A 26,743-nucleotide genomic window follows, 5' to 3' on the forward strand; every position below is an offset into this window, starting at 1 on the left:
CTAAATAACAACGATTTATTTTCATGTCAACTGACAATGCAGTAGAATTAGCATCTAGAAGATTACTTAGGATGAATTGTGAAGTACTAGAAGGCTATATCGTTGTGTATTACTGATGACATTAAAGTTTATCCACACACATTACAGTGTCGTGTATCCATACGCATATATCAGCATCATTAAAAATAGACTCAGTATATTACACATAAAATTTCGTTTTTATTTCATCAAAAGTATCATAAGAGCAAATGATATATTTCACTGACATTCAGAATCTTGCGACACGAATCATGGTGTAGCTAGCAACAGGATTGGTGGCAGGACGCGTGTTGTATCCCACAGCAGGGCTGGTGACAGAAGGCATGTTGTATCTGGCAGCAGGACTGGTGATATAGCGTGTGCTGTATCCGGCAACAGGATTGGTAGCTTGATGGGTGTTGTATCTGGCAGCAGGGCTGGTGACAGAACGCATGTTGTATCTGGCAGCAGGACTGGTGACACAGCGAGTGTTGTATCCGGCAGCAGGACTGGTGACACTGCGTGTGCTGTATCCAGCAGCAGGACTGGTGACAGAACGCATGTTGTATCTGGCAGCAGGACTGGTAACACAGCGTGCGCTGTATCTGGCAACAGGATTAGTAGCTTGATGGGTGTTGTATCTGGCAGCAGGACTGGTAACACAGCGTGTGCTGTATCTGGCAACAGGATTAGTAGCTTGATGGGTGTTGTATCTGGCAGCAGGACTGGTGAGACTGCGTGTGCTGTATCCGGCAGCAGGACTGGTGACAGAACGCATGTTGTATCTGGCAGTAGGACTGGTAACACAGCGTGCGCTGTATCTGGCAACAGGATTAGTAGCTTGATGGGTGTTGTATCTGGTAGCAGGACTGGTAACACAGCATGTGCTGTATCTGGCAGCAGGACTGGTGACACAGCGTGTGCTGTATCCGGCAACTGGATTAGTAGCTTGATGGGTGTTGTATCTGGCAGCAGGACTGGTGACACAGCGTGTGCTGTATCTGGCAACAGGATTGGTGGCTTGATGTGTGTTGTATCCGGCAGCAGGACTGGTGACACAGCGTGTGCTGTATCTGGCAACAGGATTGGTGACTTGATGAGTGTTGTATCTGGCAGCGGGACTGGTGACTTGATGAGTGTTGTATCTGGCAACAGGACTGGTGATAAGATGCATGCTGTTGCAGGCAATGGGGATGGCGGATGCTATTCGTGTGGAGGCCGACGACGATGCTTTGGACACCACCTGCCCTAAAGGTAATGAGGCTACACGTTTTGTGGTTAGACGGGCTGCCGGTGATGTAACTTTTGTTTTGCCTGGTGATGAGGCTCGATGAATTGCTCTTCTTGTGGGTGGTGACGCCACTTCGATTATAAGTGCCGACGCCACTTGTGTCATGCCTGCTGAGACATGTGTTGTAGATGGGGACGTGGCTGGGTATGCCACGTGTGTGGCAGCTGCTGGTTCAAGTTGTGTTGTGGATGTCAGTACAGCTGGAGACTGCAGTTGTGTTGTGGCTTCCGTGGCAACTCCTGGTGTGGCTGGTGAAGTGGCTGGTGCAACCACTTGTGGTGCAGCTGGTCGTTCAACTCGTACTGTGGATGGTGACGCAGGTGGAGACGCCACTTCTCTTGTGGCTTCTGCTGGCTCTCCTCCTGTGTCCGGCAACGTGGCTGGCGAAACCAGAAGTGTTGCAGCTGGCGACACTGCTGGTGATGCAGCTGTTGTTGCTAATGCTGGCTCCTGTGAGACAAAGATATAATGGATTATGTTAAGACGTTGCTAAATGTGTTCCATGTGATACAAATTGAGAGACGATCTATTCACAATAGTTTAAGTCATTAAAGTAAATTAAGCACTGCCAGTTCTTTCGTACATCTCCTCAGTACATATTTAAATTGAACGGAAATAATAATTTTTTATCAATCAATATTGTGACATTATAAATATTGTGAAATTATATTGGTGTATAAATTATTCTCGTGCATTTTATTTGTTAATGTATGGATCCTTAAGAGCTTGTAATTCTACGTTGTAATCTAAACAGTAGCCAAAAACTATCACTGCTCGAAGTCCCATACAATGAGACAGTCTCACTCACAACATGACCTTGCGATGTCCCCCAATCGCTTGATATGGAACATTCCTGTAAGCTCACTTCTGCACTTACGAGAATAGAGGCAAGCATGCGCATATCCACACTGCACGGTTTCATGGTGGTCTGTGTGCTGCTAACTTATACTGATGATCCAAAATAATATGACCGAATATTTGATATGGCGATGGGCCGCCTCCGGGATACAATACACAAGAGGTTATGGTTATAGGGTATAAGGCCATTGTGCCTGTACCAGCACTGTCCTCTGTCATCACATCTGCCACAGGTAGCCTCCAATCCTGCTCCACAGTCCGCATATAATTCCGACCATCACGTACCGTGATGAGGAGAGGAAATCGAAGGTTTTATCGACTACTACTGGTTTCACCGTCATTCAACCTCCTTTCATAGCTCACGACAGCCAAACTACTTAACAATTTACCAACGATTGTCCCCAATCACCTGACCGTACGAGACTACCCGTTCTCTGATATCCTGGAGTCAGTGCATTTCCGCATTATCGACCCGTATCGTCGCTAGAATGAATCTTCATTTATTTCTGCTCCGTTTCCATACCTTCATTAGAGCACCACGTATTGCCAATCCCACGAGCAAGCTTTCAATGTTGAGATACACAATGTGCATAATGTTTACGCTAATTACAATAAGGCCACTATATAACATGCCGCAGAGATGTTTTCCCCATAATTTTCCCGTATTAATTTTGGTCATTAGTTGCTTGGTTCAAATGGTTCGAATTGCTCTGAGCAGTATGAGGCTTAACATCTGAGGTCATCAATTCCCTAGAACTTAGAACTACTTAATCCTAAGTAACCTAAGGACGTCATACACATCCATGCCCGAGGCAGGATTCTAACCTGCGACCGTAGCAATCCTGCGGTTCCGGACTGAAGTGCCTAGGACCGCTCGGCCACCGCGGCTGGTCATTAGTTCCTTATCCCACTGAGAAATATAGAAATACGTTTGACACCTTATGCGAGCGCCACTTTTGATCCCCATCGATGGATAAGGTCTGACCACTTAACAGGAGAACAGCGAATCCCGTAACTGAAGAAAGTGGCATTTCTTGACTGTTGCAAATAGCAGTAAGTAGGTAACGCTCAAAATATAGTCTAAAGAAAGCAGTACTTTAGAACACCATGTTTTATCCCAGCCACTTGCTAAGAAAGATTGGCAAGTTTCACAAAACACCTAATAGTGAGTACACATGGGATTGATGAAAAATAGCGCTTTTAAATCAAGTTGGCTGCTCGGGCGATGGCTCTCAGAAGGCAGGCACCACGGCGCCCCTCACCTCCTTGCTGTCCAGTGGGTGGCCAGGGGCGGTCTTCTCCTCCGGCGGGTCGTCTGCCTCGCTCCCCTCCCCAGTAGCACAGCAGGGCAGCCACCGGCGAAACCGGCGAAACATCTTCTGCAGGAAACAAACACACGAAATATTGTCCGACATCTGTGTGAGTGCGGTGCTCTTTCAACGCATCACACTTGGAAAATACGATAACGAAAATTTGTAACGGTTGTAACGTACCAGTCCCATTACGCAGTTTGATGGGTCGATGGATAATTATTCTGTTACGTAGCATGAAACAGTATTATGTGAACTTCAACTGGGATTTTGTTAAAGACGGTATCTCGAGTCACCACCTACTATTTAATTACCCTGCACATTTGCTTCGAAAGAAATAAACAGTTAATGGATAGGATTAGGTTCAGGAAAAATGTATGGAATTTTGATATATCTTGTTAAGTGCACTTAAATATATTAAAAATCATACACGTCTGAGCTAATCTGGCCTCCGAGAACCTTGACAGGGAACTGCACAAATATCGGGTAAGTCACTGAATGTCAGTAACGGCATTTCCTTTAGAATTAAATTTTACAAAGAGAAGCACACGAACAAACGTATATTTAATAGGCAAACCCTAATTTACCGTGGACTGTTAGTGCTGAATATTGTCGGTAAAACCGACTCAAAAACATATATGAATTGCACGATCATTTGAAACCAGGAGAGCCGTGGAAGATATGGATTACGCACACACAAATATTAAGACTAACCATTCATACACAGAAAAAAGTTTCTCAGTAATTTAATACATGAAACAGCTGAACTGGGTTAGAGAGAGAACAGCCAAGATGTTCGAATACTTTAATAGAAAGTTATTCCAAAAATTAATAAAGTAAAATTCGCTAGACGGCTATGAAAACAATGAATCCGAACTACGTTCTATGTTTTTCAAACGAGTAGATGTATAGGCCTACCACTACGAGCAAATGTTTAGTCTGAAAGCATAATGTGTGTGTCTTCTATTATTATGTATCTTGTACTATTTCCTATGCAGTTGTAGCAGCTTTATGTGTAATTTTGAACTACTTAATGTAATTCGATCCTGTGTGTGCGAAATTGATGTCTGTCTAACGGCGGACAAGGACAGAAAGGACCACTTATTACATACCTGTTCCGAAGAACTGGTGTCCGGGTGGAAAAAATGGACGTTTAGGCTTCTTCTCAGATGGTAATACGAAGCTTTCACAACTTTCTTCTTTAAGTTAACAGATACGTTAAGGTTTTTTCAGAACACCTCGAAACAGTACTAGAGCGCACGAGAACTATACGGACTCGCAATGTTCCTGGGCAACAGCGCAGATCGCTTCAAGCGACACTGCATTGTTTACAGGCAACCCAGATGACGATACATACGCTGTTAAGTGACTGCGTTCTACAGTTGCTACACAATGTTTCAGTGTCCATATATTACAGCATCTTCATAATCGTGTCTCTTTTGAACATAAGTGTAAATTAAGGAGTGAAATATCTAAAGGCAAAAATTATTGCTTCAAATGCGAAATATGCCAAAATGTTTTCCGAATATACGTCATATTCCTCAAGCCACCAAATGGTGTGTATCGGAGGGTACTTTCGGTACCACTACCTGATCCCTCCAATTCTGTTCCACTCGCGAATAGTGCGTGAAAAATTTCATTCTTTCACGTACTGACCTACAGAACAACTCTTATGTTACTTTAGGTAGTCCCATTCATGATCATGGAAAATATGTTTGTCAATTTGTTTGCACTAATGTATTGCCTGATGCTATTAAACGATTCCTGAACCGTGCCCGGCTCGTGTTCCCGCCTTCATGTATTTTCCACCCTTTTTTTAACGTACTTCCACCTCACTACATTAATTTAAATTACTACTGTCGCTGAGTTGCTACTTCGCCTGACCGTGGGCGGTCGCGGTGTTAGCAGCACGTATCTATGTACTGGGTGATCAAAAAGTAGGTATAAATTTGAACACTTCATAAACCACGGAATAATGTAGATAGAGATGTAAAAACTGACACACATGCATGGAATGACATGAGGTTTAATCAGAAGCAAAAAAAGTTCTAATAAGAGAGAGAATCAGATGCGCCAGCAGTCGCAGCAAGTTGACGTTACCTGAAAAGGTGCTTTTAGTGAAGCTCTATTATCAGAATGGGGAATGTGCTAGTGCAGCGTTACGATCTCTAACAGTCAGAGAAAACATCTGGGAACTATACTTTATTATTCATGCACTACTAAAACTAATCATAGTCTTATTATTCAAGAAAATAAATCTATTCTTCATAAACCACATCTATTCAGCTAGAAACATAAAAACTGAAATTAAATTCATAATATTCTTATCCCTTCTATCTGTAGGTGGTTTACCACCCATTTCTTGGATTCCTACCAAAACGAATTGTAATACAATCATTAATAGAAAACAACATAACAACTATTATAATTATTATAGTCGTATTAACTAGAATTACACTTTATTATTACATATGTATTAGATTCTCAGACCTAATTATATCATATACCGAAAATTCATGCTCTATAAAGATTAAGTCTCAAAAATCAAGAATTATTCTTCCTATAACCGCAATAATTTCAACAATAGGATTGATTTCAACAGGCGAGAGGTTTTTAACCCCACCCCTTTTAATAGCAAATATGGTTCCTTGTCGGGGTATTTTGTGAAGCATCTCAATAAAACATATTACTGGACGAATCCTATTTCTCATGTTGATGTTTTAAAAATTTGAAAAAGTCTTTTCCCATCATACATTCGTGAAAAATTATTTACTACACCTGAGCACGACACACAATATTTTCTATCCATTCTAGACTCAATCGACCTAATATATGAGAATCGTGTAATAACAAATAGAGCATCAGACAGCCAAACATCACAAAAACATAACTCGAATTGTCAATACAAAAAGCCAGACGTGAAGTTACAGCAAAGTTGGTACGCGCAACCGCAAGGATACATTAACCAAGGAAATGAAAAAAGCAAGAACAAAAGATTTAAACAAAACTTTCCGTATAAGAGGAACGATTACCATCCACAAGCTAATTTCAATCCCTCATCTCAAAATTATGCACTGCGTGAAAATAAAAACAGTCAGCCATAGAAATGGCCGGCGAGCGGCAACAAAAATAACATACCACATACCATACTGCAGCCAACCTTTGCGCAATAAAATCATAATACGGCTACATTTCACAACAGCCATATGAACACATGAGAAAGTATGTCACGAGCTGGTAATTATACAAACTGGAGAAACTATCACACAGTAGAACTGACAGATATTGTTCCGTGCACAGAAGTAGATCAGACTACACTGCAGAAAAACCCGAATCGGTCATAGTTGTGCCCCATAATATAGATCTTACAAGCGATTGGGGGAAATCAGATTTTCAAACATGTTTCGTATGATTCGTTGAGCAAGGAGACATAAAAGACGATCTATACCAACATGAATTAGAATAGACGAAAAATACACTAGAAGAGCAGGTGCACGCAGTTATCAGGGTGAAAATTTTTGGTATAGACACACAGTAAATACTTGACACTGGGTCCACGGCTAATTTAATGTCTGAAGCATTTTTACTGAGTTAAAAAGACGGAATAAATGTCCTGTTCCACCAGCAAAATTGCAAAGTACAAACCGCGACAGACGGGAAAACCAAATTAGTAAAACACAAAGCTCTTATCATCGTGCACATTGAACAATTTTCTGTGAAGTGTAATTTTTTAATAGTAGAGAAACTTACAGTTAACTGCTCGATAGGTATGGACACATGTAGAACTTACAAAACTCAAATAGACATAGGTAATGGTAAGTGCCATTTCTTTGTGAAAGACCAAAAATTTTCTATGAGCCTGATTAACACACCGGTGAGGTATGAAAACGTAAACCAAGAATCCAATGTCACTGTACAGTCTTCAAATCCCACTACGTATTTTTTGAACAAATGTGATAACGAACACGATACCGACACTGAAGTTAACCATGAATTAGTGGAACAAAAATTGAATGAATCAAATATCCTAGATACTGCACAACGTCAAGAACTTTCTGATTTTTTTAAGTATGCAAATGTTTTTAATAAGAATCCAGGAGTAATCAAAGATTATGAACATAAACTTAAGTCTACCCTCACGATACGTTTTGTGTTGTGTTTTATCCCATATCATGGACAAAGCGTGAAGCAGTTCAAATGGTTCAAATGGCTCTGAGCACTATGGGACTTAACATCGATGGTCATCATTCCCCTAGAACTTAGAACTACTTAAGCCTAACTAACCTAAGGACAGGACACAACACAAGTCATCATGAGGCAGGAAAATCCCTGACCCCGCCGGGAATCGAACCCGGGAACCCGGGCGTGGGAATCGAGAATGCTACCGCACGACCACGAGCTGCAAACTGTGAAGCAGTTAAGTAGTAAATACGTCAGATGTGCAAATGGGGAATCATACAGCCATCCTTTTCACCATATTGCAGTTCAATACTACGAATTAACAAATCTGATGGATCAGTATGACTAGTTTCAGACGCTAGAGGCATGAACAAAATCCTAGTATCAATAGGAACAAAACGAGATAATTTAGATGAACAGTTACTAAAATTTCATAGCACCAAATACTTTGGCAGCTTCGATCTAAAAAAAATCCTACTGGCAAATGAAATTACATGAGGAGAGTAGAAAATACACAGCATTTGTCTGCAATGGCAGGAGTTAGGAATTTCAAGTTCTACCCTTTGGCTTAAACGTTAGCGCAGGCGCATTTATATCAACTTTGGATACTGTCTTAGGACCAGAATTGCTCAGTAAGGTTACCATTTATGTTGACGATATGTTAATAGCCACATCATCTTAGGCAGAGCACATCAGTATAATGGAAAAATTATTTCAGAGATTTACAGAGTACAAAGTAACAGCAAATCTTAAAAAATCTAACTTTGGCAAAGAACATCTAAAACCTTTAGGACATGTCGTATCAGAACAGGGTATATTACCAGACCCAAAGAAACTAGATGCCATACGCATTTGTCCAGCCCCAAGGAACAAAAAACAATTGAAAGCATATCTAGGACTAAATAAACCTTGCTTATGGGATGAGAGATACCAGGAGGACTATACCAAAATTAAAAATGCATTAATATCAGCAAACATTTTCAGTCATCCTGACATGTCGAAGGACTTTTATTTAAGCACGGACACCTTGTCTCAGGGGCTGGGGGCATGTTTGTTCCGGATACAAGAAGAAGAAGGGAAAACAGTACCCAAAGTCATTAGCTTTGCCAGCAGAACTGTATCAGATGCAGAAAGATCATATTCCATATCAGAACTGGGAAGTTTAGCAGTAATTTGGGTATTTAAGAAAGTTGAGTATTTTCTTTGTGGTAAAAACACTAAAGTCTATTTTGATCACCAATCAATATCATTTCTCTTAACATGTAAACTGTTACACCGAAGACTAGCGAGGTGGTGTTTGTACCTACAGGAATTCAATTTTGAAATAATATACATAAAAGGCAGTCAGAATCTTATTGTATTTGCACTATCCAGTTTACCGCAGGGACTAGACGAGTTCAGTGAACTTTCTGAACACGAATCAGAAATCCGAACATTATTGATGCAAAGTAACACACAAAAATCAGACTACAAAAACTTCTGTAAACACATCTGAATGATACAGCATCAGGACAATAGGTCGAAAAAGGTAATACAAAATCTTAACCAGAATATAAACCATAAGGTAAGTAAATGGTATCAGTTATACAATGCCGTTTTGTTTCACTGGAAGCACGAAAGTTCTAACCATTGGTGTGTATGCCTTCGAGCGAAATATATCGAAGAATTTATCAAACAAAAACACGAAGTATGCGGACACCACGAAGTAAGAAAATGTGCAGACAAGATTTCCAAATTTTGTTACTTTCCTAATTTACGACGACGTCTTTCACAAATATTAAGAAAGTGTGGTATTTGCCAAAGACCAAATCGATACAATATGTCAAAATTTACAGAACTACATCCCATTCTAATCAAAGCTTCACTGGAAATGGTTTCTCTGGATATCAAAGGGCCATAACCCAGAGCAAAAGGAGGTGTCAACTACAAAATAGCTCTTTATGGTATTTTCACAAAATACATCAAACTTTACAGCCAGTAGCATGATGAAGAGAGCTGAAGAGGATTACTTACGAAGAGTAGGTAGACCCAAAGTATTATTAAAAGACAACGCAGCCAATTTCGTAGGAAGAAAATGGAAACAATTCATGAATACACAGGGCATTAAACACATCTTGGTAAGTTTTTTCCATCCAGGAGCAAATCCCATGGAGAGGGTGTTTAAAGAATATAATAGATTTATAAGGACATACGCTCATAATAAGCATTCACGATGGATTGAATACGTGACTTCATTTATGCAAATAGCAACAATCTCCCCACTCTTTCACAGGTTTCACTCCTAATGAACAGATGTTTAACACAGAACAAACTGACGAATGGGAATCACCCATACCAAAATTACCTACTAGAGAGTTTACTTTACAGGATAAAATCAAGCAAGCAGTAATCACACTGGAGAATAAAGCAATATACAGAAAGAGAACATATAGCAGAAAGTTAAAACGAGTTACAAATTTTTTTTAAGGGCTACGAGTCCTCTTGAGAACACATCCCAAATCGACAAAGATCGGTAAGCTAAATAAAAAATTGGGTTTACTATACTCAGGGCCCTATATTATTGCAAAAATACCTTATCCTGGAACTTATAGGTTGGTATATGAAAGAACAGGGAGAGACAAAGGTTTCCATCTTCACAAAGACTTAAACTCTTTTCACGAGTAGTCACCCAATATCACAGCAGTTTCCTTGTCATAAAATATATTTATAGGTAATGTCATAATTTTATAAGTAAAAAAAAATATTATGTGTATTTTTGAGTGAAATATGTATAGATTTAAGTAATTTTCTTGTTTTGTAGGCGAAGACAAACATTTGACTAGAAGGAAGTGTAAAAACACAGCTTCACGCAAAGCGAAATGCAAACTGGAGCAGCGTACGACTCAGCTGTGCGTGCTCAGCAATGCATGCTTATGTCAGTACTAGGGAAGAGACATTGACCTTGTGCAAGAGCAACAGGCTAACTCGCGGCCCAACCAAGGTCCGGCCCAACCAAATAGAAATGCCAAGCTGCACAAGTATCGAACTCAATTTCATAATAATTAATAACACATAACAACTATATTTACTATCAGGGAATGGAAAAATGTAATATTATATCAACATGTGACGTTGCGTCAATACTAGGATACAGTGTAATTAGAGCTAAAAGAAATCATTACAACGAAACACACAGGACGTGTTAGCTAACAAAATATAAGATACCGTACGGGATGTCAGAGTAACTTTCTTTGCAGGGTAAATGAATAAAAGGAATAAAAAATGCAAGTGAATCAATATATAAACAAATGAGAATGAGATATGAAAAACGTCTCCGAACAAACGTGATGACCGGGTATACGAGTGGCCTATGAGCTACGAAACACAATTAGTTTTTAAGTTAGTTATAAGTTTTTTATATTGCAGCGCCCAGTGCATCGACACGGCGCAGAAGAGGAAGAGATTTACGACGGGTGTTATAGGTACCAAAGGAGAAAATGGGTCGCATCTCAAAGAAATGAGTTAGTTGTTAGTATGTCTATGTGTATATTTTGATCATGAAGCAAACGAAGATTAAGAATATACATCATCACAGTGCAACTACAAAACATTTACTCTTCCTACTGACTACAAAGTATACATACACACGGAGGCATGTGACCTCAAATAAAACTAATCAATTCCTATCGCGTCACATATGAATATAAACGACGGCATTTCCACGTAATTGTAAAGAGATAAGCATGAGGAAATGCAAAAACTCCTGCGTTACGAACACAAAGCTACACGTAAACAAACATAACACGTTTCGTTTCCATGAATCTGCGATGAGTAAGACAAGAGTTTGCGAGCAGTATAAACGGATCAGAGAGGAAAAAATTTAAGACGACAACGATTAAGACGACTATCACCATGAACGGCCTGGCATATCAGTTACTGACAGGGTCGCACTCCCCTAGAGAGACTCTATTGGAAAAGAAATGTCAGTATTTCTGTGGTCTGTTCATGATACAACGCAGTGTTGCGTGAAGGAGACAATAGATGTGTCTGACATTCTATTGGGAAGTAGTTTTCCAAGCCACTTTCACTTGCTGTCTGAAACAGTCATCGTATTGATGTTTATAACGCACACTGGGGTAGCGTCTGCCCAATCATGCATTACACGTGAACAATGGGAGAAATATTTGGTAATGAACATCTCGGAGAGCGTATTGGGTAGAGCGAGAAGTGATAGTAGGCACACGCACCTACGAGAGCACACCTACCTGATGCAGGAACTCCTAGAGAATGAGCTGCATCACATTTCGGATGTATTTTTCGCTGTACGGTGAATCCTCATCAGACAACAGACTTTACTGTTACTACAGGTTGTGGCTCCACGCCACGACGATGGCCTGAGTTGGTATACGAACTGCCTCCTACACCAGGCGAACGAACCGTAGCATGCTCGTTGGCATTCGCAGAAGTTTGTTACACAGGCACATCTACTTTCTCGTTTTCCAGAAACAGTTAATCACCAAGCCCCTCGGAGTTCAGTAACAAGGACACTGAATCAGTCCAGGAACTGATTTTAGAAATTCTGCCCTCACTGATATGATGACAGATCTGCATTTACATCTTTACCCAGCAATCTTATGGTTTGTGCAGGATTTTACAAAATTTTTCCTAAGCTCCAGTTTTATACGTACTGCTGGGAGCGAAACAATATATATTTCATTCCAGGAGTTATTTACTCACACAGGGATATTACTTCGGACAACAGTGTTTGTCTCTAGCACGGCTATCCCATTAGCAAGGGAAACAATAGTACCTGATGTAGGCGGATTGCATCCCCAATAAAACGGCAATAACTTTAAAATCCCCACACACTTCGTACTGGTATCTCGCGTGATCTGATCCTAGCAAGACGTTTCTCATATTTTTATCTATTTCTTTTGTTTTGGTGGCGTACGCCACAGAAGTGAAAGTAAACTCATTGCCATTATGTAAAAGTACTGCTTCGAGACTTTGTGTCTTCGAATCATCGATGAACAGTCTCCATTGATCAGACCAATGCTTCATATGCTATGCCTATCAGACGAATTACGTCTTTGCAGAATGTTTTCTTTAAAAAAGAAAATAAGACTGTTCATATTCTTTTCAACTAGCGCGAAAGGTTGTCACTCTCTCGGAGTCGTGTAGGTACTTCCACTGTTATGAAAGTGAAGCCAAATATTCTAGATCCCTGATGATGTCACTGATTTCCCCTTGTGTCATCATGTGATTTGAAGATTATGTGCTTGGAGAGAAGTTTGCTGAAGCTGATGGCAGCTAATTTTCATACTCATTTATGAAAGCACAGTTATCTTCCATCACAGCTCACAGATGCATTTTCTGGGAGCTCAGGAACTGAAGTTCGTTGGCATGAGGCACTGGGCGAATTGCAGAGGGTATATTTGCGATGTAGAAACGTACATCTTTTCTTCACGGTGAGGCCTTTGTTTGTAGGGGGAAACGTCCAGAAATAAAAGTATTCTTGGTGGTATTCCTCCAAATCCTTGGTGCTCCATGTGCGACATGACATACTTTTCTAGTCATCCGCGGATTCAAGTTTGACGAACACGTAGTGCAGCATACATATGGTGTCCATTTTTTATCCCGGTCTTACAGCCAAAGCATAATAAACATGCCTTTTAATAGAGGCGTAAATGCTTCACCGTAATTATTACAGAAGTTATCTATATTCTTTACGCTTTTTCGAGACATTTTGCCTTACCAATCAATAGTAGATTATCAGCTGGAATTATATTACCAGGTAATCATCATGGAAGAACTGCGAAAGGCGTAAAAACAAGACCACTCTATTATTAATAGTAATTCGTACAATGCCCTTATCTGGCCACAAAGCTAATGAACACGTGCTGAAAATATGGGCGCATGTATCTGATCCTGCCCAATCATGCATTACACGTGAACAATGGGAGAAAGGTTTGGTAATGAATATCTCGGAAAGCGTGTTGGATAGAGCGAGAAACGACAACATACTCATGCAGTGGAGCCATTTGCTAGTATGTGGGACTCGATATTCAGCGACAAAAATCCGTATTGATGGTAACGGTTGCAGCTTCCATACCAATGACACCAAATTAACAAAGTTTTGCTGTCTTCACTTCCATAACGTTTTGGTGTGTAGAATTGTTTTATCAACCCTAAATTGGTTTTACGGAGCTCTGTATGCCTTCGACTGCCTACTATGTACGTCAGAATACTTGACGCATCCCACATCACGTCAAGAATACTTGACGTATCCCACATCACGACAATCTGTCTCCTGTAAAGGGAGGTCTGGTTCCATCGGACACGAGAGCCTTTTTGTTGTTACAATATTTTCTGAATTTTGAACTGGAACCTTCTTCACATCAGACAATTCTAGGATGCGTTGGTTAATGATATCATAAAACATCACGTCCTAACAACACAGGCCTCTCGATGACTTTCTGATATTGTTTTCTCCATTTGAATTTTTGTCGTTAAAATTTTTGAGGAATTGTATCGGGTATGGAAGTCATTCTAGTTGCAAAGAAGCTTTAATACGGTCGTACGTGGTTATAAACTTGAACTTCCCCATCAGCTCGCCAAGTTTGACACAGAATCTGTCGAATTCTTCCTTACTGAAGCTTTCTGCTCGCCGCAAACTTGTCGATTCAGCGGTCCTCAGCCCCAAGCTTTCACGTATTTTCATAAAATCGTAGTGAATTTACTCCATTTCCTTTTTGTCTTATAGTACAGATGTTTTATTTTCGGTTGCTTGGCACATTTGTTACCTAGATTCAAGAACTCATTCTTACTCAAGGGATAAGCTCGGTATCTAAATTTTTACATGATCGTACAGTAACTCAGAGTGTTCTCGACAAAAGCTTACTATTCCCTAAAACATGTTTCATGGTCACATTTTCCTGTAACATATTAAACTCGTCATGTGCATGTTGGAGCTAAGTGTTTCTCACTCGCTTCCATAACTGTCATTCCATGTAATCAAACTTTTCGGAGCGGCTTCCTAAGTGTTTTTTTAAATTTTATTTTTGTCCTCAGTTCTCCGTATTTGCCTATTAAAGAAAAACCCACTAAAATAAATTTTTATATCTGTTTTCTGTTGTACCACACAACACGAAAATGTCGCTTTGGTGCTCTAACTTTACAGTTATTTAATTACTTAGCTGGAAATTGTCACAACTTATTCTATGGTGAACAATATCAGTTTTTTCCAAAGATACGATAAAACTGTAATATTAGGGGGACTGTGGGTAGTTTGAACCACTTGGTATTTGTAAGAGTTTGCTGCAAAACAGCGGACGCATGCAGTGCTTAGATTAGTGGATTCCAACCTTAATTAGACCATTACCGCTGAGTGCAATCAGACATTAACTAGTACCCCTGCCTTCCTCCCCCCCCCCCTCGCCCTAGTGTCTGTCTCCGCCCCCATTCCTCCACATTATCACCAACTAAACCGCAGAATGAAAGACTTTTCTTGAAACACTCTCATCTTTAAAATGTGTGTGTGAGTTTGAATGAATGACGAAGAAATTCGTGGTGCATCGCAAGTGCTACTCTCAACTCCTTCTCTGATCAGAAAGCTAACTATCCACAGGGAGGGTAGACACTCGTTATAAACCATACTACCCCTGAATTATTCTTGTCCATTGCGGCACTTGCATGAACGGCGCAATACAACCTCATTTAAAATCAATCAAGTTATAATGTGAACACTATACCTACTGTTTGTAAATCACTTGATTTTGCACTCCTTCATTCTGATCTGGCTGTTAATGCTTTGTGTCTAACACTCTAATAATAATAATAAAAATAACACTCTATAAAACGCTACAGTAGCCCTAATGTAGTTATTGCTATGTCGTGCTGTCAATTAATTCATTTATCTGTTTCGAAGCGAGTAATGAAGCAATTTCTGGACTATTGCTGATACTATCTACAACTTGAAGGAGACATTTTCTTGAGACATTTAGCGTTTCTTACGTATATGTCTCATTTTTATCATCGAAATGATTATTAAACGGACACCCTAGCTGCAAACAGGCGTTGATATACTTCATTGGGGACATGTTGAAAATTTGTGGCCCGACTGGGACTCGAACCCGGGATCTCCTGCTTGTGTGGCAGACGCTCTATTCATCTGAACCACCGAGTGCACAGAGAATAGTGCGCCTGCAGGGGCTTATCCCTTGCACGCTCCCTGTGACACCCACATTCCCAACATGTCCACACCACTACATTCTTAGTGCGCCTAATAGATGTTTGCCTATCACACTCATTACTCGTGGCAAATCCTGTACGAGTTCGGCCACAGTGTGTACGTTCGCACAAGAAGGTCAATAGCCAAGAAGCCATATTTTAACTATATACGACGGTAGTATCTGTTCCATAAAGCAGAAGTTCCCGGGTTCGATTCCCGGTCGGCTCACACATTTTCAACATGTCCCCAATGAAGTATATCAACGCCTGTTTGCAGCTAGGGTGTCCATTTAATTATCATTTCATTTCTAGCAAAGCTGCATGGTCATCAACGGTAACTGTTCTTTCGGGAACAGATACTACCGTCATATATAATTAAAATATGGCTTCCATATCATTTCGTGAGCAGATCTGTAGGCTGTGCTGTGCATTATTTGCACAGTTTACGAGTCTGCAGAGCATTTTTCATGCGTTATTTATGAGTAGTTAGCAGGTCTGCATGCTGTGTATTGTGACCCCAAGCATGTGAGAGTGAGTGTTTTGTATCAGTGTAATAAATGAACTAAGTGAAATCCGTTCCTAATTTAAGTGTTCCACAGTAAAGAAAGTACACTCCTTTCTCTCTCGAGCAGCCCAGCACCGGCCAGGTCATTTTCCTGCCATTTTCCCTACCCCAGACCGCCAGCTTGGATTACGTCACAGGAGGGATGACAGTGTCCCTGGTGGCAGGGCTGTGTACTTGGTCAGTTGGACTCCAGACCCTATGGTGAGCACACTAGATGGAGAACTGCATCAAATTGTTTAAATAAAGACTGCATGCGAAATAAAGACTTATGTATTTAGGTTAGTGGACGAAGCCCAATTGATCTATCTTCCCACCTAAATTCAAACTTCTCGCCAAAAGGCAATATCTTGAATAATGGTACTTGTGTCATCAGCTGTCACGGCCGCATTCTTGGGTGACGCCATCAAATGACTCATGGCCGCCATCTTGGATGACGTCATCGCCGCCACCTGCCCCCTACTCTTGTCTGTACGCAGCTGTGCATATGATAGTGAGTCGAACACGACAGATGTAATGGACACAGGTGTTCATAAGCAGTTCCAGGCCTGTGAGGATAGGCTTGCAAGATAACATCCCTGTAAAAAATAATTGGAAGCAGAAGTATGTAAACAAGTTTCATTTTGGGGTCATAAAGGAGGAGCTCCTTACATTTTTGTGGGGCACGTAGAGATGCTAATAACTTCGTGCACATTGCAGTTACGTGCTCAGTCCAATTTAGATTTTCATCACTTTGCTGAAGGAGAAAAGTTGGAATTTCTCCTATGTAGGGTTCAAGATGGCAGGGACTCGCAATATTTCGAATTGTTGTTTGATCTGTGATGGTTGCGGAAACGTGAATGGTGTTCGTCTAGTAGAGTGTTTGTAGTTGGACAGTTTGTTACCTGGACGTAGACTGTACGTTGTAAGGCCTTAGACATTCCACGAAGAATGCAAATAGGTCGGAAATCAGCTGGTGCTGTGGAAACGTCTTTTTTAGTAATGGCTTAACTAGTCCCTGTTTGCAAACCTCAGGGAACGTTCTTGGTTGAAATAATGGGTTACAGCGGACAGAAATGGGTCAATAATAAGCTTCATCATTTGGACTGTGATGAGATAATTTCCAGCAACAGCTGATCGGGCCCACTGAAGAACGGGATACAACCCGTCAGCTTTGACCAATGACGTCAGAATTTGCCAGAGATCATTTATTACGAAGATGTAACAGCTGAGAGGAGTGTTCAGAAACAAGGGAATACAGTAGGGAAAAAATATTTTAGACATATAACAAGGCGAGTAATACGTCGACCTTAATGTCAAGAATATCGCTTGTTTGTGTCCTAGTACTTCAGTGGAAATTAAAGAGAAAAAGAAGGGATGGAAGTAGCGGTAGCGGTAGCATAGAATACCTCACGTCACATATATAAAAGTTGTATCTCGAATTCAGTCGAGCTGTGTTGGTTAACTGCAGAACGGGATACATATTTAACGTACGTCAAATTCTTCGTTTTCGTTGGCATTGGTATCCTGTTGTTCAGCTGAACTATATAGATCGACTGAAGTACGGGATAGAAATTTTACATCATGTGTAGATTCTTTCATTCTTTCGCCTCCGCTACCACCTATAGACTGTTCTTACGTAGATAGTAGTACTACCGACGATGGAAAGATCTACGTACATAATATTTGTATCCCACTCTTCAGCTGACCTATATATATATATATATATATATATATACTCTTAACGAAAGCGAGGAAATCGACGCACAGGCGTACTTTACATTGTACCTCGCTTGAACTACGTGAAGGCGCAAGAGGACGTTACACACAAAATTTATATCCCGTGCTTCAGAATGGGAAACAAATTTTGTTTGTTTTTTATGTTGTTTCTTATTTGCCTTGGATGCTAATAGTATCGAGTGAAAGTTATAGTCTTTCTAGCGACGACAAGAAAATCAAGAGCAGTGATATTTGTATCCCATTCTTTGGTTTAGCTGTATGGGACAACTGAAGAATAGAAGCCGGCCGGTGTGGGAGAGCGGTTCTAGGCGCTTCAGTCTGGATCCGCGCTGCTGCTACGGTCGCAGGTTCGAATCCTGCACCGGCCATGGATGTGTGTGTTGTCCTTAGGTTAGTTAGGTTTAAGTAGTTCTAAGTCTAGGGAACTGATGACCTCAGATGTTAAGTCCCATAGTGCTTATAGCCATTTGAACCATTTGAAGAATAAAAAGTAGTACTAGCGAATGGGACATAACGACATTTATAACATGCGTATTCTGTACTTCAATTGACCAATGTATGTCAATTGAAGAATAGGATACTAGTGCTACGGAAGACGAAAGATAGCGCCATACACATTTGTATCCTGCTCTTCAGTTGACCAGTGGATAAAGATCTGAATCCAATACTGTGAGCCGGCCGAAGTGGCCGTGCTGTTAAAGGCGCTGCAGTCTGGAACCGCAAGACCGCTACGGTCGCAGGTTCGAATCCTGCCTCGGGCATGGATGTTTGTGATGTCCTTAGGTTAGTTAGGTTTAACTAGTTCTCAGTTCTAGGGGACTAATGACCTCAGCAGTTGAGTCCCATAGTGCTCAGAGCCATTTTGAACCAATACTGTGATTACCAACATGATGCTGATAACCCCTATTCCCCAAATCCGTATGTGAAGAAAAACCATCTGAAATCACTACGGAACCCTCTACAACATCATCTTCAGTTAATGTAACCAAAACTTCCTTCGTTCGATTAGGACCTACTTTAAAAATTACTTCGTCACATTCTTGACCTGAAACTACAGCCCCCCAAACCCATAATCTTACAGGTGGTTCCCTGTTGTACTTCCTTCTGCCAAAATGCGACTCGTCGATTTCAACTGTAACACCCGGCCCCCAAACGGCCCTCTATACTTTAGATATTCCCCACAAACGTCTCTAGAAAAGACTAAAAATCTACAACTGTACGCTCACCCACACGACATTCATGCACGCACAGCCACACAGGATACCTCAAACACCAACAATATGTAATTTTTATGATATCCCTCAAGGCGAGCTTAGATTTTTCGATCCATGTCCCTCGTCTAATGGACCGCCACTCACGAATAAGTCGTGAGTACGGCGAGCAGACACACTGGTCAGGTGCATATGTTCACCGCACTCACGACGTGAACATAAGCAGCAACAAGACCACACATTTGTAAAAATCGAAGCCTGGCCATCATGTCTACACCCACAGCCTCCTTTAAATCATCCAGGTTTATTGGAGTAGACAAATCCATACCTACAAACGAAAATGAAAAAGTAAAAATTCTCATAAAACAAAAAGCTATCAGTCCAAATTGTCTCAAACTCACTAAGAATGGCATTAAGTACCGAATGAATTGCAAACAACCAATTACTGATATCAGTGCAAACGAAAAAAAAAATTGTGCAATATCTAGCCCTGTCTTTTCAAACTACATTCAATCTTCTTAATGAACAATGATGACGCTTATCCGCAGCAGAGAATCGATTTGTTATCTATGGCTGGAAAGTCAAGGCATTAATAACTAAGAGCAACTTATGGCGTCCTTGGTCAAACCCGACGGGTTGTTTCCCGTGCTTCAGCAGACCCTGCTGATCTGATGCCTCTATTGACGGTACTGCAATTAACACGCTTCAGACAGAATTTTTCAGTGACAGCAGTCGTTTACCCATAAGAAGTAGTCAACGAATCTCTGTTTCGTTTGTGGTTCAGTTGTCGTTGTAGGTAATGTGAACTACCGGTTCAATTCGTGGGCTGAAGCAATGGAATCAGTTGTAGCATTCATTTTGAATACACCAAGACAACGGAGGTTATTTCATATGACAGCTGATTACTTCTGCTAACGGTTAATGCGTGCGCATACTTGAGTTCTACGTTTCTCCCAGCTTGACTGAATCTGTTCCTCTTCAGTTTGTAAGTAATATGATTTTCGGGGATGGGGCGTAGATTGTATTTCCGATGTGCAGAAACTCTGCTATGTACCGCTACGAAAGGACCCACTGTAGATGAGTTTCTACATTTTTTTTTGTACAATATGTTCGACTTGCCTTACTCGATACCTAAATTCGCTAGTATATATGTCTAACAGCTTTTTAACATTAAATTTGGGAATCAGGAAGGCATCAAGTGGAAACCTTGTTCGTTATAATCAGATAGTAGTTTTGTACACGAAAGCAATAGCGTGACTGACAACATTACATGTACCAGTGAAAGTAGTAAAAAAAAACTTATCAATGTACGGTTGCAACACGACAGAATGGTGGGATTGTAAGAGTTCCAGCCCTCCATATTTCTCATCAAGCAGTATGCGCAGCATCTCAGGAATAGACAACAAGGGACTGGGCAGTGGAAGTTTGTAGGTATATACAGCATTTACTGTCTGGAGTGTATACAAAACTGTAGAGAGTACACCCAGAAATATGTATTTTCAGTGGCTGATACGTTTTACGACATGTATTATTTCGAATTTTAATGTGCACTTGGAAGAAGTTTTTGATTCACATGCACATGCGACATCGGCATGACCATATGGGCACAGAAGATGTGTTATCAGATCTTTGGACTCTGTCTCACACAACCCGCTCTAAACAGCATTAATCGAACTTTCTCATGTCAGTTCTTTCTAGTGTATTCTATTGAGTGTGGTGGGGGTTTGCAGTACAAAGTTCCGGTACAACTATGGACGTTTTGGTTGTTTTGATGCAAATATGCAGGACTCGCCAAATTTTGCAGGTGACGTAGACTTTTGCTCCACAAAACTGAGAGAAATGACTCTGTTGATATACCTACTAATAACTCCAAAGGTAAACTAGCTGCAACCAAAAATCCAATCTAGGCACACAGCAACATTGTCTCTGTTTAAATTTTATTCATAAAGTGATCGATCTGTAAAACTGTAGTCCTGTGCCCCACTTTCCAATATCTCAGCACAATTATAGCCATGAAAGAGATTTTTATCTGTTTGCACAGTAGTCAAAATGCTCCATTCGTGCCTTTCACTTCTAAGTAGCAACGATTTATTTTCACGTCAACTGACAATGCAGTAGAATTGGTACCTGGAAGATTACTTGGGATGAATTGTGAAGTACTAGAAGGCTATAACGTTATGTATTACTGATGACATTAAAGTTTATGCTGGCCCCGGTGGTCTAGCGGTTCTAGGCGCTCAGTCCGGTACCGCGGGACAGCTACGGTCGCAGGTTCACATCCTGCCTCGCGCATGGATGTGTGTGATGTCCTTAGGTTAGTTAGGTTTAATTAAATTCTAGGCGACTGATGACCTCAGAAATTAAGTCGCATAGTGCTCAGAGCCATTTGAACCATTTGACCCATTTGAACCATTAAAGTTTATCCACACACATTACAGTGTTGTTTATCCATACGCATATATCAGCATCATTAAAAATAGTCTCAGTGTATAACACATAAAATTTCGTTTTTATTTCATCAAGAGTGTCATAAGAACAATTGATATATTTCACTGACATTCAGAATCTTGCGACACGTATCATGGTGTAGCTAGCAACAAGATTGGTGGCAGGATGCGTGTTGTATCCCACAGCAGGGCTGGTGACAGAAGGCATGTTGTATCTGGCAGCAGGACTGGTGACACAGCGTGTGCTGTATCCGGCAGCAGGACTGGTGACACAGCGTGTGCTGTATCCGGCAACAGGATTGGTGGCTTGATGGGTGTTGTATCCGGCAGCAGGACTGGTGATACAGCATGTGCTGAATCCGGCAACAGAATTGGTGGCTTGATGGGTGTTGTATCCGGCAGCAGGACTGGTGACACAGCGTGTGCTGCATCCAGCAACAGGATTGGTGGCTTGATGAGTGTTGTATCCGGCAGCAGGACTGGTGACACAGCGTGTGCTGTATCTGGCAACAGGATTGGTGGCTTGATGGGTGTTGTATCCGGGAGCAGGACTGGTGACACAGCGTGTGCTGTATCTGGCGACAGGATTGGTGGCTTGATGAGTGTTGTATCCGGCAGCAGGACTGGTGACACAGCGTGTGCTGTATCGGGCAACAGGATTGGTGGCTTGATGGGTATTGTATCTGGCAACGGGACTGGTGACTTGATGAGTGTTGTATCTGGCAACAGGACTGGTGATAAGATGCATGCTGTTGCAGGCAATGGGGATGGCGGATGCTATTTGTGTGGAGGCCGACGACGATGCTTTGGACACCACCTGCCCTAAAGGTAATGAGGCTACACGTTTTGTGGTTACATCGGCTGCTGGTGATGTAACTTCTGTTTTACCTGACGATGAGGCTCGAAGAATTGCCCTTGTTGTGGGTGGTGACGCCACTTCGATTATAGGTGACGACGCCACTTGTGTCATGCCTGATGAGACATGTGTTGTAGATGGGGACGTGGCTGGAGATGCCACGTGTGTTACAGCTGATGGTTCAAGTTGTGTTGTGGATGGCATTTCAGCTGGCGACGCCACTTTTGTTGTGGCTTCCGTGGCAACTGCTGGTGTGGCTGGTGAAGTGGCTGGTGCAACCACTTGTGGTGCAGCTTGTCGTTGAACTCGTACTGTGGATGGTGACGCAGGTGGAGACGCCACTTCTCTTGTGGCTTCTGCTGGCTCTCCTCCTGTGTCCGGCAACGTGGCTGGCGAAACCTGAAGTGTTGCAGTTGGCGACACGGCTGGTGGTGCAGCTGTTGTTGCTAATGCTGGTTCCTGTGAGACAAAGATATAATGGATGATGTTAAGACGTTGCTAGATGTGTTCCATGTGATACAAATTGAGAGAAGATCCATTTACAATAGTTCAAATCATTAAAGTAACATGAAATATTGCCAGTTCTTTAGTACATCTCCTCAGTACATATTTAAATTGAACGGAAATAATTTTTGAACACTAAATATTGTGACATTATAATTATTGTGAAATTATATTGGTGTATAAAATATTCTCGTGCATTTTATTTGTTAATGTATGGATCCTTAAGAGCTTGTAATTCTACGTAGTAATCTAAACAGTAGGCAAAAAGTATCACTGCTCGAAGTTCCATACAATGAGACAGTCTCATTCACAACATGACCTTGCGATGTCCCCCAATCGCTTGATATGGACCATTCCTGTAAGCTCACTTCTGCACTTACGAGAAGAGAGGCGAGCATGCGCATATCCACTCCGCACGGTTTCATGGTGGTCTGTGTGCCGCTAACTTATACTGATGATCCAAAATAATATGACCGAATATTTAATATGACGATGGGCCGCCTCCGGAATACAATACACAAGAGGTTATGGATGTAGGGGATAAGGCCTTTGTGCCTGTACCAGCACTGTACTCTGTCATCACATCTGCCACAGGTAGCCTCCACTGCTGCTCCACAGTCCGCATATAATTCCGACCATCACGTACCGTGATGAGGAGAGGAAATCGAAGGTTTTTGTCGACTACTGCTGCTTTCACCATCATTCCCTTCATAGCTCACGACAGCCAAACAACTTAACAATTTACTAATGATTGTCCCCAATCACCTGACCATACGAGACTACCCGTTCTCTGAGATCCTGGAGTCAGTGCATTTCCACATTATCGACCCGTATCGTCGCTATAATGATTCTTCATTTATTTCTGCTCCGTTTTCATACCTTCATTAGCGCACCACCTATTCCCAATCCCACGAGCGAGCTTTCAATGTTGAGATACACAATGTGCATAATGTTTACGCTAATTACAATAAGGCCATCATATAACATGCCGCAGAGATGTTTTCCTCATAATTATCCCGTATTTATTTTGGTCATTAGTAGCTTGGTTCAAAAGGTTCGAATGGCTCTGAGCAGTATCAAACTTAACATCTGAGGTCATCAGTCCCCTAGAACTTAGAACTACTTAATCCTAAGTAACCTAAGGACATCATACACATCCATGCCCGAGGCAGGATTCTAACCCGCGACCGTAGCAATCGTGCGGTTCCGGACTGAAGTGCCTAGGATCGCTCGGCCACCGCGGCTGGTCATTAGTTCCTTATCCCACTGAGAGATATAGAAATACGTTTGACACCTTATGCGAGTGCCACTTTTGATCCCCATCGATGTATAAGGACTGAGCACTTAACAGGAGAACAGCGAATCCCGTAACTGAAGAAAGTGGCATTTCTTGACTATTACAAATAACAGTAAGTAGGTAACGCTCAAAATATAGTCTAAAGAAAGCAGTAATTCAGAACACCATGTTATATCCCAGCCACTTGCTAAGAAAGATTGGCAAGTTTCACAAAACACCTAATAGTGAGTGCACATGCGATAGATGAAAAATGGTGATTTTAAATCAAGTTGGCTGCTCGGGCGATGCCTCTCAGAAGGCAGGTACCACGGCGCCCCTCACCTTCATGCTGTCCAGTGGGTGACCAGGGGTGAACTTCTCACCCGGCGGGTGGTCTGCCTCGCTCCCCTCACCAGTAGCACAGCAGGGCAGCCACCGGCGAAACCGGCGAAACATCTTCTGCAGGAAAGAAACACACGAAATATTGTCCGACATTCTGTGTGAATGCGGTGCTCTTTCAACGCATCACGCTTGCAATAGACGATAACGCAAAGTTGTAACGGTTCTGAGGTACCTGTCCTGTTACACAGTTAGATCGGTCGATGGATAATTATTCTGTTACGTAGCATGAAACAGTATTATGTGAACTTCAACTGGGATTTTCTTAAAGACGGTATCTCGAGCCACCACCTACTACTTAATTACCCTGCACATTTGCTTCGAAAGAAAAAAAAAAAACAGTTAATGGATAGGATTAGGTTCAGGAAAAAGTATGGAGTTTTGATATAGCTTGATAATCCTTGATTAATTCTGCAGGAGAATCAGCTTGTTAAGTGCTCCTAAATATATTAAAAATCATACACGTCTGAGCTAATCTGGCCTGCGAGAACCTTGACAGGGAACTGAACAAATATCGGGTGAGTCACTGAATGTCAGTAACGGCATTTCCTTTAGAATTAAATTTTACAAATAGAAGCTACGAACAAACGTATATTTAATAGGAAAACCTTAATTTACCGTGGACTGTTAGTACTGAATATTGTCGGTAAAACCGACTGAAAAACATATATCAATTACACGATCATTTGGAACCAGGAGTGCCGTGGAAGATATGGATTACGCACACACAAATATTAAGACTAACCATTCACACACAGAAAAAAGTTGCTTAGTAATTTAATAAATGAAACACCTAAACTGGGTTAGAGAGAGAACAGCCAAGATGTTCGAATACTTTAATAGAAAATTATTCCAAAATTAATTTAAAGAAATTTGCTAGACGGCTATGAAAACAATAAATCCGAACTACGTTCTATGTTTTTCAAACGAGTAGATGTATAGGCCTGCCTCTACGAGCAAATGTTTAGTCTGAATGCATAATGTGTGTGTCTTGTGTTATTATGTATCTTGTACTGTTTCCTAAGCAGTTGTATCAGCTTTATGTGTAATTTTGAAGTACTTAAAGTAATTCGATCCTGTGTGTATGAAATTGATTTCTGTCTAACGGCGGACAAGGACAGAAAGGACCACTTATTACATACCTGTTCCGAAGAACTGGAGTACGGCTGGAAAAAATGGACGTTTAGGCTTCTTCTCAGATGGTAATACGAAGCTTTCAAACTTTCTTTTTTAAGTTAACTGTTAAGTTACGGTTTTTTCAGAACACCTCGAAACAATACTAGAGCGCACGAGAACTATACGGACTCGCAATGTTCCTGGGCAACAGCGCAGATCGCTTCAAGCGACACTGCATTGTTGACAGGCAACCCAGATGACGATACATATACGCTGTTAAGTGACTGCGTCCTACAGTTGCTACACAATGTTTCAGTGTCCATATATTACAGCGTTTTCATAATCGTGTCTCTTTTGAGCATAAGTGTAAATTAAGGAGTGAAATATCTAAAGGCAAAAATTATTGCTTCAAATACGAAATATGCCAAACTGACTTCCGAATATACGTCATACTCCGCAAGCCACCTAATGGTGTTTGTCGGAGGGTACTTTCGGTACCACTACCTGATCCCTCCAATTCTGTTCTACTCTCGAATAGTGCGTGAAAAATTTCATTCTTTCACGTACTGACCTATAGAACAACTCTTACGCACTTTAAGTAGTCCCATTCATGACCATTGAAAATATGTTTGTCAATTCTTTGCACTAATGTATTGCCTGATGCTATTAAAAGATTCCTGAACCGTGCCCGGATCGTGTTTCCGCCTTCATGTATTCTGTACCCTGTTTTTAACGTACTTCCACCTCACTACATTAATTTAAATTACTACTGTCGCTGAGTTGCTACTT

General features: G+C 41.2%; 1 protein-coding gene across 1 annotated transcript; it reads right to left on the bottom strand.

Moving 5' to 3' along the window:
- Positions 1-268: 268 nt before the first annotated feature.
- LOC124620287 (mucin-5AC-like) lies at positions 269-24,934 on the bottom strand. The gene is made up of 4 exons (XM_047146956.1): positions 24,782-24,934; positions 21,928-23,118; positions 3,430-3,546; positions 269-1,759 (listed from the first exon to the last, which is right to left on the bottom strand). The coding sequence occupies exons 1-4, from the start codon at positions 24,932-24,934 to the stop codon at positions 269-271; spliced, it is 2,952 nt and encodes a 983-aa protein (XP_047002912.1).
- Between the last annotated feature and the right edge of the window lie 1,809 nt (positions 24,935-26,743).

The sequence above is a fragment of the Schistocerca americana genome, chromosome 6, assembly GCF_021461395.2.
Source record: "Schistocerca americana isolate TAMUIC-IGC-003095 chromosome 6, iqSchAmer2.1, whole genome shotgun sequence".
Classification (NCBI taxonomy): domain Eukaryota; kingdom Metazoa; phylum Arthropoda; class Insecta; order Orthoptera; family Acrididae; genus Schistocerca; species Schistocerca americana.